The 14,006-nt window shown below is 45.9% G+C and overlaps 3 protein-coding genes across 3 annotated transcripts; 2 read left to right on the top strand and 1 right to left on the bottom strand.

Moving 5' to 3' along the window:
- The first annotated feature begins 268 nt into the window (after positions 1-268).
- Bcnqo1 lies at positions 269-2,103 on the top strand. The gene is made up of 6 exons (XM_024693669.1): positions 269-784; positions 993-1,078; positions 1,140-1,236; positions 1,340-1,639; positions 1,721-1,828; positions 1,895-2,103. The coding sequence occupies exons 1-5, from the start codon at positions 758-760 to the stop codon at positions 1,820-1,822; spliced, it is 612 nt and encodes a 203-aa protein (XP_024549455.1). The 5' UTR covers positions 269-757; the 3' UTR covers positions 1,823-1,828; positions 1,895-2,103.
- An 86-nt stretch (positions 2,104-2,189) lies between these two features.
- Bcsnt2 lies at positions 2,190-8,987 on the bottom strand. The gene is made up of 6 exons (XM_024693670.1): positions 8,274-8,987; positions 7,135-8,210; positions 6,581-7,064; positions 4,556-6,530; positions 4,110-4,503; positions 2,190-4,057 (listed from the first exon to the last, which is right to left on the bottom strand). Exons 2-6 carry the CDS (start codon positions 7,931-7,933, stop codon positions 2,565-2,567), a joined length of 5,145 nt encoding a protein of 1,714 aa, XP_024549456.1. The 5' UTR covers positions 7,934-8,210; positions 8,274-8,987; the 3' UTR covers positions 2,190-2,564.
- Positions 8,988-10,131: 1,144 nt separating this feature from the next.
- Positions 10,132-13,955, top strand: BCIN_06g06370 (hypothetical protein). The gene is made up of 10 exons (XM_024693671.1): positions 10,132-11,246; positions 11,299-11,481; positions 11,547-11,859; positions 11,932-12,108; positions 12,160-12,273; positions 12,369-12,426; positions 12,475-12,636; positions 12,689-13,132; positions 13,190-13,464; positions 13,563-13,955. The coding sequence occupies exons 1-10, from the start codon at positions 10,455-10,457 to the stop codon at positions 13,847-13,849; spliced, it is 2,805 nt and encodes a 934-aa protein (XP_024549457.1). The 5' UTR covers positions 10,132-10,454; the 3' UTR covers positions 13,850-13,955.
- Positions 13,956-14,006: the final 51 nt, after the last annotated feature.

Below are 14,006 nucleotides of genomic sequence, written 5' to 3' on the forward strand. Positions count from 1 at the left end.
TCAAAGAGAAGGTACGTTCAAAACGTGACTTTACAATTATGTTACGATCATATTGAAATTCAACGTATATATCTATGTAAGTCTACATAAATCTACATAAATCTATATATATACATATATATACATATATATCAAATCTCGAATATGCGGTACCACCTACCTGCTACGTACGCGGTATTTGTAAAGAGAGAACGAAGCTTTATCATCCATCAGTAATCTACTCGAGTACCTGGTAGCAGCCTTTTACCAATTGCTTACTTAAAGCTATGGTAATGTTTTCATCAGAATCAGCCAATCTAATTCTGGAATGTGAACGGCACATGAATGTGGGACCTTTCCTCCTTGCGTGCTTTTCCTCCGTACTTACTTCCAGCATGCTAGAATTGATTAGCCAACCACTTATTAAAGCATCTGTAATCAACTCGCTAACACGTTTATGGAAATAATGATTCATTCCGAGACGGACTTACCTCATGGAGCCCTAGTGATGCATCAGAAGTACGAGTATCTAGGTGCTTGGTAGCTTTCTCTAACCCCTCAATTGCGTCTTTGGCGTTATCCCAACCGAGACTCAATATCGATGATGGATGATGAATGAATGCATATAAGAAGGGCGAGACTTTCCAATCTGTTCGAGTCTTTTCTTTATTCCTCATCATTCAGTCTTCTCTCTGCCCAAGTCTCTCTCATACTTCATACTCACATTCTTCATATCAATCTTCCCTCTCTCAATTAATTCTCTATCAAATCTCTCACCATGGCTCCTAAAGTAGCTATTGTTTTCGTGAGTATTTCTCTATACCATCCCCATTATTGCATGGAATGGAAAGACTAGACCCCTCGAGTTTATCTTCATGTGCCGTTGGCTCAATCTTGTCCACCCATACGTATAGAATATACGCACTGCATTCCACATGAACCCATCATTTATGATATTTCGAATTCGTCCCCCAAACCAAATGCCATAATACTAATCACCATATCTCCCACAGTACTCCATGTATGGCCACATCCAAAAGCTTGCCGAGGCCGAACAAGCAGGTCTCAAAAAAGCCGGAATTGAAGCCGATCTCTTCCAGTAAGTTTTATACTATCACGTTCGAAAGATATCAAAAACTCAATACTGATCCACCAAATAGAGTTCCAGAGACTCTTCCTCAAGAGGTCTTGACTAAGATGCACGCTCCCGCCAAATCCAACATTCCAGTTATCGACCCAAGCACTCTTGCGAACTATGTAAGTCTGACCAATCCACTTTGAGCCATAAAACCACGCCATCCTAAGCTTCCAATCCAATCTCATTCGCATACCCCTTATCCACTTAGCTAACATTGCCCAGGACGCATTCCTCTTCGGTATCCCAACCAGATATGGTAACTTCCCCGCCCAGTGGAAAGCCTTCTGGGACGCTACCGGAAGCCAATGGCAAACCGGAGGCTACTGGGGAAAATTCGCCGGAATCTTCGTTTCCACCGGTACTCCAGGTGGCGGACAAGAAAGCACCGTTATTGCTTCTCTCTCAACATTAGCTCATCACGGCATCATCTATGTTCCATTGGGTTATGCAAAGTCGTTCGCACAACTCGCAAATTTGGAAGAGGTTAGAGGTGGCTCCCCATGGGGTGCGGGTTCTTTCGCTGTAAGTCTTTCTTCTGCCCGTTTCAGGGGATTGTGTTGGGGTATACTGCATGAGTGAGAATATAGAACTGATATTTTATAGGGCGCCGATGGATCTCGATCACCCTCTGCACTCGAGTTAGAACTTGCTACCATTCAAGGTGAGGAGTTTGGAAAGACCATCAGCAAAGTCAACTTCGCGTGACTAGATGTAAGTGAATCCGACGACAACAGTCAATAATTGCAATTAATTTACACAGCTAACCTTCTTTAATAGGGTTCTACCGCAACCAAAGGAGAAGTAAAGTCAGAATCAACTTTGACAAATAGCAATGGAGCAACCAAAAATACCCAACAAACAAACCAGAAAACAGGCAAAGAAGAAACTGGGGCTAAAGATAGGGAAGGTCCATGTGGCTTACCTGCCAAATGCACAATTCAATAATTTAAAACTTCTAATAGCAGAATTTACAACCTTCAGATACAATTTTCAGAAGCTCATGACGGGTGGTTATCCAAATGGCGTGACATAAATGATATGATGCAAGCGACATGAACACGCTGACGGTAAATGATCCATAATACATTGCATTCAAAATTTTGGTACATTACATTTTCACAAAACTACGTCCTCATACAAGGGATGTACATATAGTTGATTATATGTGTGGCATCTTTTGTAGAGTACCCTCCCGTTATTGAATCAGTCGTCTCAAGTTGCCATGACCGATTCTAATTCCCACCTCGGCCGATGTGCAATAATCTATTTTACATTGTGGTTGTCTCAAAACGCCACGCTCCTGAAAGAAGATATGACCTCCACATAACGCCTCAAGTTAAACATTGGAATCATACAGTACATGAAAGGGACAAATGTAAACATGTAACAGAAGTGTAACAAAAGACGTAAATACTATGCATGTATGTATGACTACTCTGCCCTTTCTTCAAGAGAGTAAATTTGCTAGTGATGGACTCGCGCTTGCTCCCCCATTGACCTGATTGTTATTTGGCCTCACACCATTTAACGGAGGAAGACCATTGGGTGGGGGAGGTAGTCCATTCAATTGCCGGTTGAGCTGTGGACTACCGTGTGGTGGTCCGTGTGGTGGTCCATGTGGTGCACCATACGGACGAGAATGCATAGGCGCACCGTGTTGCGAGAAAGGGTGTTCCGGGGCACGAGGAGGCGGTCCTCCATTCGTCAAATGATGAGGAGGGGGTCTATTAGAAACATATGATCCGTAACTTCCATTTTGCATATGCATGGGCGGAGGTCCAGGGATTCGATGAGGAGAGGGCGGATAACCGTTGGGCAAACGTCCATTTTGATGAGGGGATGGCTGTAGACCTTGCACGGGCTGACGATTATGAGGTGGCCCTCCCAATTGTGGCGCACCTCCAGGCATCCTTGGTGAATGATTGCCATTAACTTGATGTATGGCAGCGACATTCGTTGGAACTGGGGATTGACGAAGCCAGTTGTTGTATGGAGTATTGGAAGGATACGATGGAGGTTGGGGCGGCCATGGATATTGATGCGGCGTATGATTGCGCTCAAGCTCTGGCGGAGGAATGTTCGCAATGATAGGCGTAGAAGTCGGAATAGGGAGGGGTGCGGGAGGTCTAGAAACCTCACGATCGCTTGCCATGACTATAGGCATGGGTGGAGGCGTCGGTATTGGCGTAGGTTGCTTTCGAATTTTCTTCCAATGACACTGATGGCACTGAAATTCCGTAGGTAGAGCCGGCTTTTTGGTATTTTGATCCAAGGCTGCGGCTGCGAGTGCAACATGAGCTCCACTTCTTTCACCTGTTGGGGCACTAGGCAAGTGGCCATTGGCGAGTCCAGGGCTCTCCGATTTAGTAGGATCGTGATCCAGTATGGCATTTAAGGGGGCTGCAGGGCTGCTTGTTGCAACAGTAGTCTCAATCATCGGCCACCATTTAGGGCTGATGTCAACACTACAAGTGGCACACGTTCTCTCTGTATCACGCACAGAAAGTGAAGTGCTCACTGGTGAATCCTCAACTTTGACCAATGCTAAAGAAGCACGTCTATTTGTTGTAGGAGTCGATATAGGAGCCCCTGTAGATGTGCGACGATTTTGGGATATTGGGATATTGACAGAACTGGCGGCTCTGGTAGATTGGTTGACGAGGTTCGCTTTACGAACTGTGCCAGTCAGTGCCAAGTCTGCCTGCTTAAAATTCTGTACATAGAGTTGTAAAGCATTGAGGCCCGTTTCGTCAACGATGTCGTGCATACGATGGACAATAGTCTTGGTCGGTACATGTTCTTTGCACCAGACAGCAGCAGACATGGCGCCATTTTCACCATTAATATTCACAACGTTGTGTTGGTCGCGGCGAGAACCCTTTACGGGGGCGATATCAAAACCTAGAATATACCCATTTTGGTGCGCACATTCTACGTGCACTGCAATGCTAATTAGTAAGATGAAAACTTGAGTATGTGATTAGAACCTTACCTGGTGCTCGACATGAATGGCAATTTACACAGGCACCACCTTTCTTCTTGCATGCTTTGCAAACTTCGTCATACCTACTCGAAGGAATCGATGGGATTCCTTCAGATGGAACGAGGGCTTTCGCGTCTCCGAACTTCACTTCGGGTGTAAATACAGCACAGGTGACGTGTACCCAATTGTTATTGGCTGTGCGCTTCAATGGCTCCCGTGGATTGACAGGCTTGTTGTATTCTTCCTGCTTCTTTCGAAAGTAGTCTGCAGATTTCTGTGCATTTTCTCTCTCCACGCGATCTCGCTCACGCTCCTTTTCAGACTTCTTCTTATGAGAAGCCCTGGGCGGTTCCACAAAATCGTGCTCTGTAGACTCTATCGGGCAAAGCATGCATTTGTATTGCTAAAATCGTGAGTAATAGAACAGATGCAATGAAGAACTCGAATGAACTTACAATTGATACCTTGGGATCTTTATCGTTCTGGCACATGTCACAGGTCCATTTGCTGGGGCTTCGGTTATCGACAACGCCATAACAATTTCGATGCACGGCCATCCTGCAATCTTTGCAGGAAAGGTGCTGATCTCCCAATGGTTCCAATTGGGCGCAAACAGCACATGGAAGAAGTTTCGGCTTGGGGACTTCTGGAGGCGGAGGCGGAGGAGGAGGAGGTTTCTCTACTATTGGCTTCTTCTTTGGCTGCGCAGGCGCTACTATATTACTACTTTCAAGCGCAGAATCAGAAGCTTCTTTATTATCTGAATTGGTTTTAACTTTCTTCTTGGGCGGTTCTGACGCTGTTGGCACTGGAGGTGCAGGTGCAGGTGTGCTAGAAGTCGAGACAGGTGCTGTAGTGGGGAGAGCATCTATTTGTCCAAACCCTTCGTTTGCAGCCTTGAGTTCTCTAAGGTATTCTTCATCCATTTTCCGTTTAGAAGCTCGTCCTCCTGTGGCCGCCATCTTCTTGGCTACTTCATCAACATCTTCATACTGTATCGCATAACGGCGCCAAAGTTCTGCACATCTTTGACATAATGCCAACACAAGCTGGTTGCCTCTCTCCTTTGCGGCTCCTTTGCTATTGGAGTTTTCGGGGACAGTAGCGCCCACAGGGGTGTTGGGAGCTCGTCTCCATCTCTGCGAGCTTCTTACGGAACAAAATTTACATTGGAATCCCTTCTTTTTCTGCAAAACTTTCTCGTTGTCAAAAGCTGAATCGTCGTGTTCATCGGCAATGTCATCCTGTAACTTTCCCAAGGCTGCCTCTGCCTTTTTGGCCTCCTTTTTGCCTTTTCGTCCTGAATAATTACCCCAAATCTGCTTTCCTCTATCCGTCTTTTTCCATGTATAGTAAAAACGTACGACATCGGCAGGGCTCATTGTCTTTACATGCCTTTTAATGCTAAGCCACTCAGACCCAAACTTGTTAACGCCGTCCTCGAATTTTTTAAGTTCGGCGGGACTTGGTTCTGGCTCCTTGAATGTCTTCTTGTCGGTTTTCGAGAGTGCATCAAGTGCTTTGTCTACATCAAATTTGTTTGAATAGAGTAATTGTAGGGCTACATCCAGCAGATTAGTTGACAATTCAGGCAGGCCTAACGGCTTCGCCATTGTTTTTGCACGAATCATGTAATCATTGACCAATTGCTCATACGCAGGAACATCCAAGTGTGAAGCACTGTCATCCGTTCCCCGTTCAGCATCGCTAGAAACTTCGCCCACTTCTGGAATTTTGAACTGCAACGTCGCCGTATTTTTGGGATCATCGTTACTTGCATCCTCACCCCGATTGATATAGCCATTCGGCTCGTCCATTACCCAAATTGGACGTTTTTCTCGAGCAATTTTGTCGGCTTCTAGTGCGGCCATAGTTTCTTTCGATAGCTTTGCATCCTTTCTGTGGCTACTGCTTCCTCCCTTGACGTATTTCTTCTTTATTTCTATGGCCTTGACATACTCCACAGGTCTACCATGCCAAGCTGTAACATTGGCTTGATGGCGATTCCCAATCCGAGAGCTAGCCCTTGGATAGATACGATCGTCATAATCCAGTGCATCTTCAACCTTGCAGTGTATACCCAAGTACCGAAAGAGCCAAAGGCTCGCTTGATGAACCTGTTCCGCTGTGCCTGGATGAATAGACATTTCGACGTCCTGGGAGCCTGATGAGGTGTTCCCGTTCGTATCAAGCGCATCACCTACTGCAGTAGGCAAATCATCTTCGTCTTCGTTCATTTCATCGTCGTCAACTTCAACGATTCCATCTGTAATATTAGGGGTGTTGCGAGCCTCGAGTTTCTTTTCTTGGGCCTTGCTGCAAGGTCCACAAGCCCAAGCGAAGCCGCGCGAGGGTTTCTTCAACAATGGCGGATTCACACAGCTCATGTGGTAGGTGTTCAAACAAACCGCACAGTCAACAGAATCGTTGCTATGAGAATGTTAGCTAAATTCGTTACTTGAGAATCCAGAAATACACACCTTGCACTGTATCTGCTGCAACGTTTACAGGTTTTCACAGCGCTGGTAAACTCCTTGCCACGCCCCACCTCCACAATAATATATTTCCACCTTTCATCAAGGACTTTCTTGACTGAAACGGGTACATTTATGACCTGAAAAACGGGTATAACATCGTAATATCGATGAATGTAACGATCGTACAATTTATCGTACCAGAAGCTATCCTTCGTCATTCTCAAGACATCGAGCTTCTCGACTTCGGCCTTGTGCTTGATCTGACATTTTCCACGTAAAGCTGTGAGAGGGCTAATATCGGAGTGCATGGAAGCGAACACTTGACGCGTATCGCTAACCTTCTTTCCAATTTCTTTGGGTCGGTAATACCAGTTGAGTCGTAGTGCGTCAATGGGCTCCTTGACGTTATTATTGATGTGTAAGAATTCCATAATCCGACCAAGATAGTATGGTTCACCGGGAGGTTCACAGACAAGATACACGTGATCTGGCAATGCGTTAGTATTTGAAGAGGATTGGAAAAATGGCTGGTAGATCCATGGCCTTAGTATGCGTACCATTGGCTGATAGAACAGTGCCATCATCCGCTACAAGTTTATCGTCCTTTAAACGTGCTCCACAGTCATCGAAGCTCAACATGTTAGAGTCATGCATAGCCATGCTGACTCTAGGAGCATATGTATGTACTGACGGACCATTTTGTGCGACATTTTGTAACGAAGATGCAGCTGCACTTGCCGCCGTTTGGGCAGGAGGTTTCTTTTTCTTAGAATTTTGAGACGTTGGTACCGATGGGTTTGCAGAGAACGTAGAGGTACCAGGGATAGGTTCCTTGTTATTGTTTTGTGACGTTGCAACAGGCTCTGGTTCTGGAACGGTTGTCTTCTTTGCAGTAGTTGTCGGTGGCGCATTGTCCGCAGACGTTGAAGGGCGAGAGTCATTGACCCGAGCGGCCTTGCGCCCCTCTTTCATGGCCGCTGCAATTTCAATATCCACGTCCATCTCCTTGTCCTCTGCATAATTGATTCTTGATGTACCGGTTCGATTGCGCGATCGAGTGCCGTAAGCGGCACCACCGACACCGTTGGCCCCAGCATCCTTATTCGATCGATTGGAAGATGTTGAATTGGTCGCGGTCATAGGCTGAGATTCGAAATCGCGAAGAGCTAATAATTCCTTCTCCAATCCTTTCCCAGGCGCAGCAGTCGAAGCCTTACTTTCAGGCACAATTTCCATCTCATTTACAGCCGGCGAGTCGTTGGCAGCGGATACATTCTCAACCGCATTGCTCTCTTGTGGGGGGAGGGTTTTGGATGAGGCTTCGACGCTGGTGCCAGCATTAATTTCTTTGGTCATGACGATTGCGTCGCGAACAAATTCGTGGCTTGGACAATCGAATCTCAGACTGTGAATTGGAGCGCTTCCCGCGAGAACGAGGTGCGAGAAGCGCTATATACGAGGCTGTCGGACGATTGTTGCGAGGTCTCGACCCATCAGAGAGGTTCGAGGTTATGGAATTTGTTAGATATGGATCGAAACGAAAGACTGAGAACAGTATAGTTGGGGTGGTGGATTTTTTTGATATCGTAGAAAGTGTGGATGCGGAAGGACCACAGGGTGACAATGAGTAGAACTAAAGACGAGGCTGTTTGTGAGCTCCCAAGAACATGTATGTTAAGTGAAGAGATGCACCAACCCTGGACAAATGACCGAAACTGGGTAATGTAATACTCTCCACAGTCGGGGGACGTAGCAAGTTAATGTTAAGGCGAACCAAAGGTTCTGAAAGGGTGTCCAAAAAGGAATTATAAAGGTTTGGATGAATGCTCTGGTAGAAATTCGAGGATTGGGTGAAAGGAAGTATGAAATGGGCGGAGGAGAGTTGGGTGGTAGAAGCAATATGATGGTTGTAAAAGGTGGTTCTGTACCTTGCCGTATATTTGAAAAGAGAGATATTAGGTAGGTAGGAAGGTAGGCAGGTAGGTGCCAGGAAGATATTTAAGTTGGTAAGAATAGATGGGGTGGGTTGCACGGATATGGGTAAGCTTTGGGAAGAGGATACAGAATCCAGATCAGATAGATATTACTCCTAGGTGGGCAGTTCCGTCTATTCCAGTCTCGCTCTAGTCCGTAAACTCTTTTTCCGTGTGTCGATGTTCAGGAAGAAGCGATCCAGTGGTGGTAGTCAGTAGGCACTCTCCGCGAACATCGACCGCAGCAGTGATAAACAGTAGGTGTAATAAATGGGGATGGTGATGGTGATGGTGATCACTGGTCTGGTGGTTGGTGAAGATGGGCGTAAGGCATGAAGGAAGCATGGCATGAAGCGATGCTAGTACGGATTATGTATGTATGTGTGTGTGTGTGTGTGTGTGTGTATGTATGTATGTATGGGGGATGTAAGTAGGTCGGTGGGAAAAAAAAAGATGGGAATGAGAATGGGAATGGGAATGGGAGTTTTTGTTGGCGAAACAAAACGATGTGGTGCGGCGCTAATTGGTGCCTGCATAGAATTCACAACCCTTTCTTCCCTTTTCCGCTGCGGATGTATGTGTGTCTGGAAGAAAGAGGCGGGAGGCGACTTGAAGAATTCCCTTCCTGGCATGGTGCGATATGATACGATATGATGGACGGACGGTAGGTCGGCAGGCAAACAGAGCTGCTTCGTAAATGCGACACTCAGAATGGATATGGATATGGATATGGATATGGATATGGATATGGGTAGGCAGGTGGGCAGGTGGGTAGGTCTGTAGGAATATATAGATATCATTTGACAACATGCAGAAACAGTCCCTTTGATCATACCCAGGTACGGAGGCACGAAGGCACGTAGGTACTGATATATACTGCTATATGTATATCTATGGATCGCTTTGACTATCTACATTCTCGCTGACGTGCTGTGTCGGTAGGTATGGTGGCATGTCCAAATCAGATACCCAGTCGACACCTCCCGCGCACATACATGTATATTACATGTATGTTACATGTATACCACGCCCACCCACGCACACATACATGCACACAAAGGGCAGAGAGTCCGTACAATTGACATCGACTTGCTCATTCGCAGGTCGACAGGCGGGTAAAGAATGCCACAGGTACAATCCTCGTCCGGACTGCATGTTGCTTCCTCGCCCGTGCAATTGCTCCCGTGCCAACAATGGACGGCTCGAGTCAGAGCTGTACGTACGTACATACATACATACATACATACATACATACATTCCTACATTCCTACATACCTACATACCTACATACACACATACCTTTGGTGTGACAGAACCGTCAAGGAGAACAATCAATGTACGGGTTCCAGAGTCACATCCACTAGAGCGATCCATCCGTCAATCGAACATTTTTGATCTCGAACTTCCAAAATGCCTGGAGTCTCCACTTTACAGGCGGGGGTCGTGAGACATCCTTGCTAGCGCAGAAGTGGAAGCCCCGGCACACCGATGGCTTGCTGGAGCCAATCACGTGTGTTTGTGTTCTGGCTGCTCTCCCCACCATTCAGGTTGCATCCATTGACGGTCCTCCCTCCATCCACTGAGGCTGCCATCTCATCGCCAGTCACTCCATCTCACCGACCGACTTGGCCCCAGAGAACAAAGGTTGGAAGAAGTCAAATTTCACAACGAGACGGAAAGTTCTTCGGGATCCAGAACTTCCTGCTCTGTTAGGTGCACACTTCCAGTATTTTGCTACAGTACAACTTGGCGTCAAAAGTTCCCTTTCTTACACTCTTCTCTCACTGCCTGCCCACGGCTATCATTTTAATGATCGCTTTCTCTCTTTCCTTTTGGTTTGCGTCTTAAATGGCGTATTGCTTTCTTCGTGTTTCTCTGCAGAACACCTTCGCTCCAACCTGGAAATGAAGAAGCCTGGTGCAGCACGGTCTGGTTTGTATCACAACACTACCATAGATGCAACAAGAGCTGCATCTACAACAATTTCTCGCGTTGCTGTGAAAAGAACATTTGATGAGTTGCATGATTCCAAGGAGTCACGGGGAACACCTTCTCCCGCTAATCATCCCCATATCGAAACTGACCTCCCTAGACAGAGAGATTTTAAGCGCCCAAATCTCAGAAATACAAATCCCGGTGCTTTAAAGGCAAGTGAAATTGATAATATTACTGTCCAGACTTATTCTGAGTATTCACAAAGACGGCAACTGGCTTTGACCCCAACCCCTGCCCTGAATCCCTTGCTTGATCTATCACACCCTGCATATCAATTACCAAATCAACTAGTCGAAAATTTTGCTGCCCTAGGAATCAAATCGATTTACTCATGGCAATCCGAATGTCTCCTTCGTAGCGGTGCCCTTGCTAGACAGCGCAACCTGGTCTACACTGCTCCTACGGGGGGTGGGAAGTCACTTGTTGCGGATGTCCTCATGCTCAAGAATGTTATACAAAACCCGGAGAAGAAAGCTCTGTTAGTATTGCCTTATGTTGCATTGGTTCAAGAGAAACTTCGGTGGCTCCGAAGAATTGTCCAAGGGATCTCCAAAGAGACATCTGCTCGGGAATCAAAATGGCCATCCATGTGGCGAAACCGAGGGGACGAAAACTCCATTAGGGTTACGGGTTTCTATGGAGGCAGCAAGTCGAACGCAACATGGGCTGAAATGGACATTGCTGTGTGCACCATAGAGAAGGTGCGTCGATATAAATACTTTCGCGCTCACGGTTATTGACCAAGAATAATAGGCAAACTCGCTTGTCAACGCCGCCATTGATGAATGCTCCATCGGGAATCTTGGTGTTGTCATCATGGACGAGATACATTTCATAAATGACGAAAGCCGTGGATACATATTAGAGTTAATGGCTACAAAACTTCTTAGCCTAGAACAAGGTGTACAGATCGTCGGTATGAGCGCGACACTCGATGTAAGTCTATCTCTCCCTTTGTGTTTGTGGTTGACTCGTTGGAAGATCTGTCTGACCAAACAAAGAATGCAGACTTACTCGCTAAATGGCTCAATAATGCCAAATTTTACATTTCCAACTATAGGGCTGTTCCTGTAGAAGAGCATCTTGTCTTTGAAAATGCTGTATATCCGGCTTCTAGTTCGAACAGGTTCTACAAGACAGCTTCGCAACTGAATTCTCAGAACTTAGGCAACTCGACGCAGGTGCCCCCGGAACCTCATAGGCGAATACAGACCTCACAGCATAAAGAGCTTAGCAATCCTCTAATAAACTCGGTCGTTGCTTTAGCCAATGAAACCGCCAGAAGCGGCTATGGTGTGCTAGTATTTTGCAGCAGTGAGTTTGATCCTTATGCTGGTCCATTTGTCTGCTCTGCCGCATCGTAATACTAAGTCTACTGAATAACAGGTCGCCTGGGTTGTGAAAGGGATGCACTTCTGATAAGTCAGGTGCTTCCTTCTATGGATGCTATTGACCCGCTCTTGATGAACAGACGACGCGATCTTCTAAATGACTTAAGAGACACAAGCAGCGGTCTTGATCAAGTGCTTGAAAAGACAGTCTTAATGGGCGTGGCCTTTCATCGTATGTATTTTCCACCCGCTAAATTTCTGGATTTCTGACGCCCATCCACAGATGCTGGCCTGACTACAGAGGAACGCGACTTGGTCGCAGCTGCCTACGATGAAGGCGTATTGAAAGTTATGGTAGCGACCTGCAGTCTTGCGGCCGGCATCAATCTTCCCGCCCGTGAGTAACCTTTCGGTTCCAAGAAGCTTTTGATAATTTCAATACAATCAGTATTTATTGATCCAAACGCACTAGGAAGGCTGACAATTCAATAGGGCGGGTGATATTACATGGCGCTAGAATGGGATCTGATCTAGTCGGCCCTTCAATGCTGTGAGTAACTTACTTATCTCAATTGACTGCAAATGCTAATCGTTGTAGCCGACAGATGAGAGGTAGAGCTGGACGCAAAGGGAAGGATGAAATTGGCGAAACATATCTCTGTTGCCAAAAGTCTGATCTCGAAGCCGTTGCTGAACTCATGGAAGCCGAAATACCTTCAGTGGAGAGCTGCCTGGTGCCAGGCAAGCGAGGTATAAAACGGTAAAAACTCTCTTGTAAATCCTTGTCATGTATGATATTGATAATTAGACAGGGCCTTACTTGAAGTAATAGCTACAAAATTAGCTACAAGCAGCGAATCGATCGACGACTATGTGAAAAAAACTCTCCTGTGTCATACGATTGATCAAGAAGAGTTAAAATCAATGGTTGAGATAACTCTTAAAGATTTACTCGAAAGTGAACTCGTAGAACAGACAGAATCCTATTCATACGAAGCTACACGCCTGGGTCAAGCTGTCGTGGCTTCTTCTCTCGCTCCCGAGGATGGCTTGTTCGTCCATAAAGAATTACGAAGATCCCTTGAAGCCTTTGTACTAGATTGCGAAATGCATGTGCTTTACACCTTCACGCCCGTTCAGGCTATGCAGGGCAGCATCAACTGGCAAATATTCCGCAGGGAAGTTGATATGCTCGATGAGAGTAACTTAAGAGTCCTTGGTTTCGTTGGACTTAAGCCGTCATTGATCAATAAAATGTAAGTTCATTCGCTGCTATACATTTATCTATTGCTCAACTTTTGACTTTCGTTTAGGGCACAAGGAGGATCGATGAGGGAGTCAACACCGGATGAAATTGAGATTACCAGAATATACAAGAGATTCTATACCGCTCTACAACTTCGAGACCTTTGTAACGAAATGCCGGTCCACGCCGTTGCTCGCAAATACGACTTACCACGAGGAACCATACAAAACTTGGCTCAAACGTGTCATGGCTTTGCTGCGGGAATGATTAAGTTCTGTGAGAAGATGGATTGGGGAGCACTAGCTGCGGTGCTTGATCACTTCTCCGATCGTCTAAAAGCTGGTATGTCCTTCATTTAATCACAATAACTGTGTAGACAATTCGGATTCGAATTTTCTTGCTTTCTCAATATTTTTACTAGCTTATCTAACAAGCAATAGGCGCTAAGTCCGACCTACTCGCTCTAGCGGAAATCACGTTCATCAAAAGTCGAACAGCAAGGATCTTCTGGGACAATGGCTATAAAACCGTTGGGGCGATTGCAGGCGCAGACTTGAAGGAACTAATACCAATACTCCTAATGGCACAGCCGAAAAAGTTGCGGCTGGCGTCCGATGATGAGGAAAAGTACCATGCCAAACTTTGTGCGAAAGCGACAAAGATTGTTGAATCGGCGAATCGAATATGGGAACGACAGATGCAGCAGGAGATCTATGAAGAAGATTAACACAATTGACCGAAAAGATTTTATTGGGGTGCTCAGTAATATTTACACTACATATAGGTACATAGAGCATGTCCATAAGTGAATTGAACATATCAAATCTGTCACAATTCAACCCGAGTCATTTTCCAGTGCTGAAAGTCCAGCGGCAGACGAATTG

The sequence above is a fragment of the Botrytis cinerea genome, chromosome 6, assembly GCF_000143535.2.
Source record: "Botrytis cinerea B05.10 chromosome 6, complete sequence".
Taxonomy (NCBI): Eukaryota; Fungi; Ascomycota; class Leotiomycetes; order Helotiales; family Sclerotiniaceae; genus Botrytis; species Botrytis cinerea.

Excerpts from the sequence above, each read along its gene's own strand:
- Bcnqo1 (XM_024693669.1), top strand. The coding sequence starts at position 758 with ATGGCTCCTAAAGTAGCTATTGTTTTC. Across the intron at positions 785-992 it reads CTAAAGTAGCTATTGTTTTC|TACTCCATGTATGGCCACAT; the intron begins GTGAGTATTTCT and ends TATCTCCCACAG. Across the intron at positions 1,079-1,139 it reads ATTGAAGCCGATCTCTTCCA|AGTTCCAGAGACTCTTCCTC; the intron begins GTAAGTTTTATA and ends TCCACCAAATAG.
- Bcsnt2 (XM_024693670.1), bottom strand. The coding sequence starts at position 7,933 with ATGACCAAAGAAATTAATGCTGGCACCAGCGTCGAAGCCTCATCCAAA. Across the intron at positions 7,065-7,134 it reads CACTGTTCTATCAGCCAATG|ATCACGTGTATCTTGTCTGT; the intron begins GTACGCATACTA and ends ACGCATTGCCAG. Across the intron at positions 6,531-6,580 it reads TGCAGCAGATACAGTGCAAG|CAACGATTCTGTTGACTGTG; the intron begins GTGTGTATTTCT and ends ACATTCTCATAG.
- BCIN_06g06370 (XM_024693671.1), top strand. The coding sequence starts at position 10,455 with ATGAAGAAGCCTGGTGCAGCACGGTCTGGTTTGTATCACAACACTACC. Across the intron at positions 11,247-11,298 it reads CTGTGTGCACCATAGAGAAG|GCAAACTCGCTTGTCAACGC; the intron begins GTGCGTCGATAT and ends CAAGAATAATAG. Across the intron at positions 12,427-12,474 it reads CTAGTCGGCCCTTCAATGCT|CCGACAGATGAGAGGTAGAG; the intron begins GTGAGTAACTTA and ends TAATCGTTGTAG.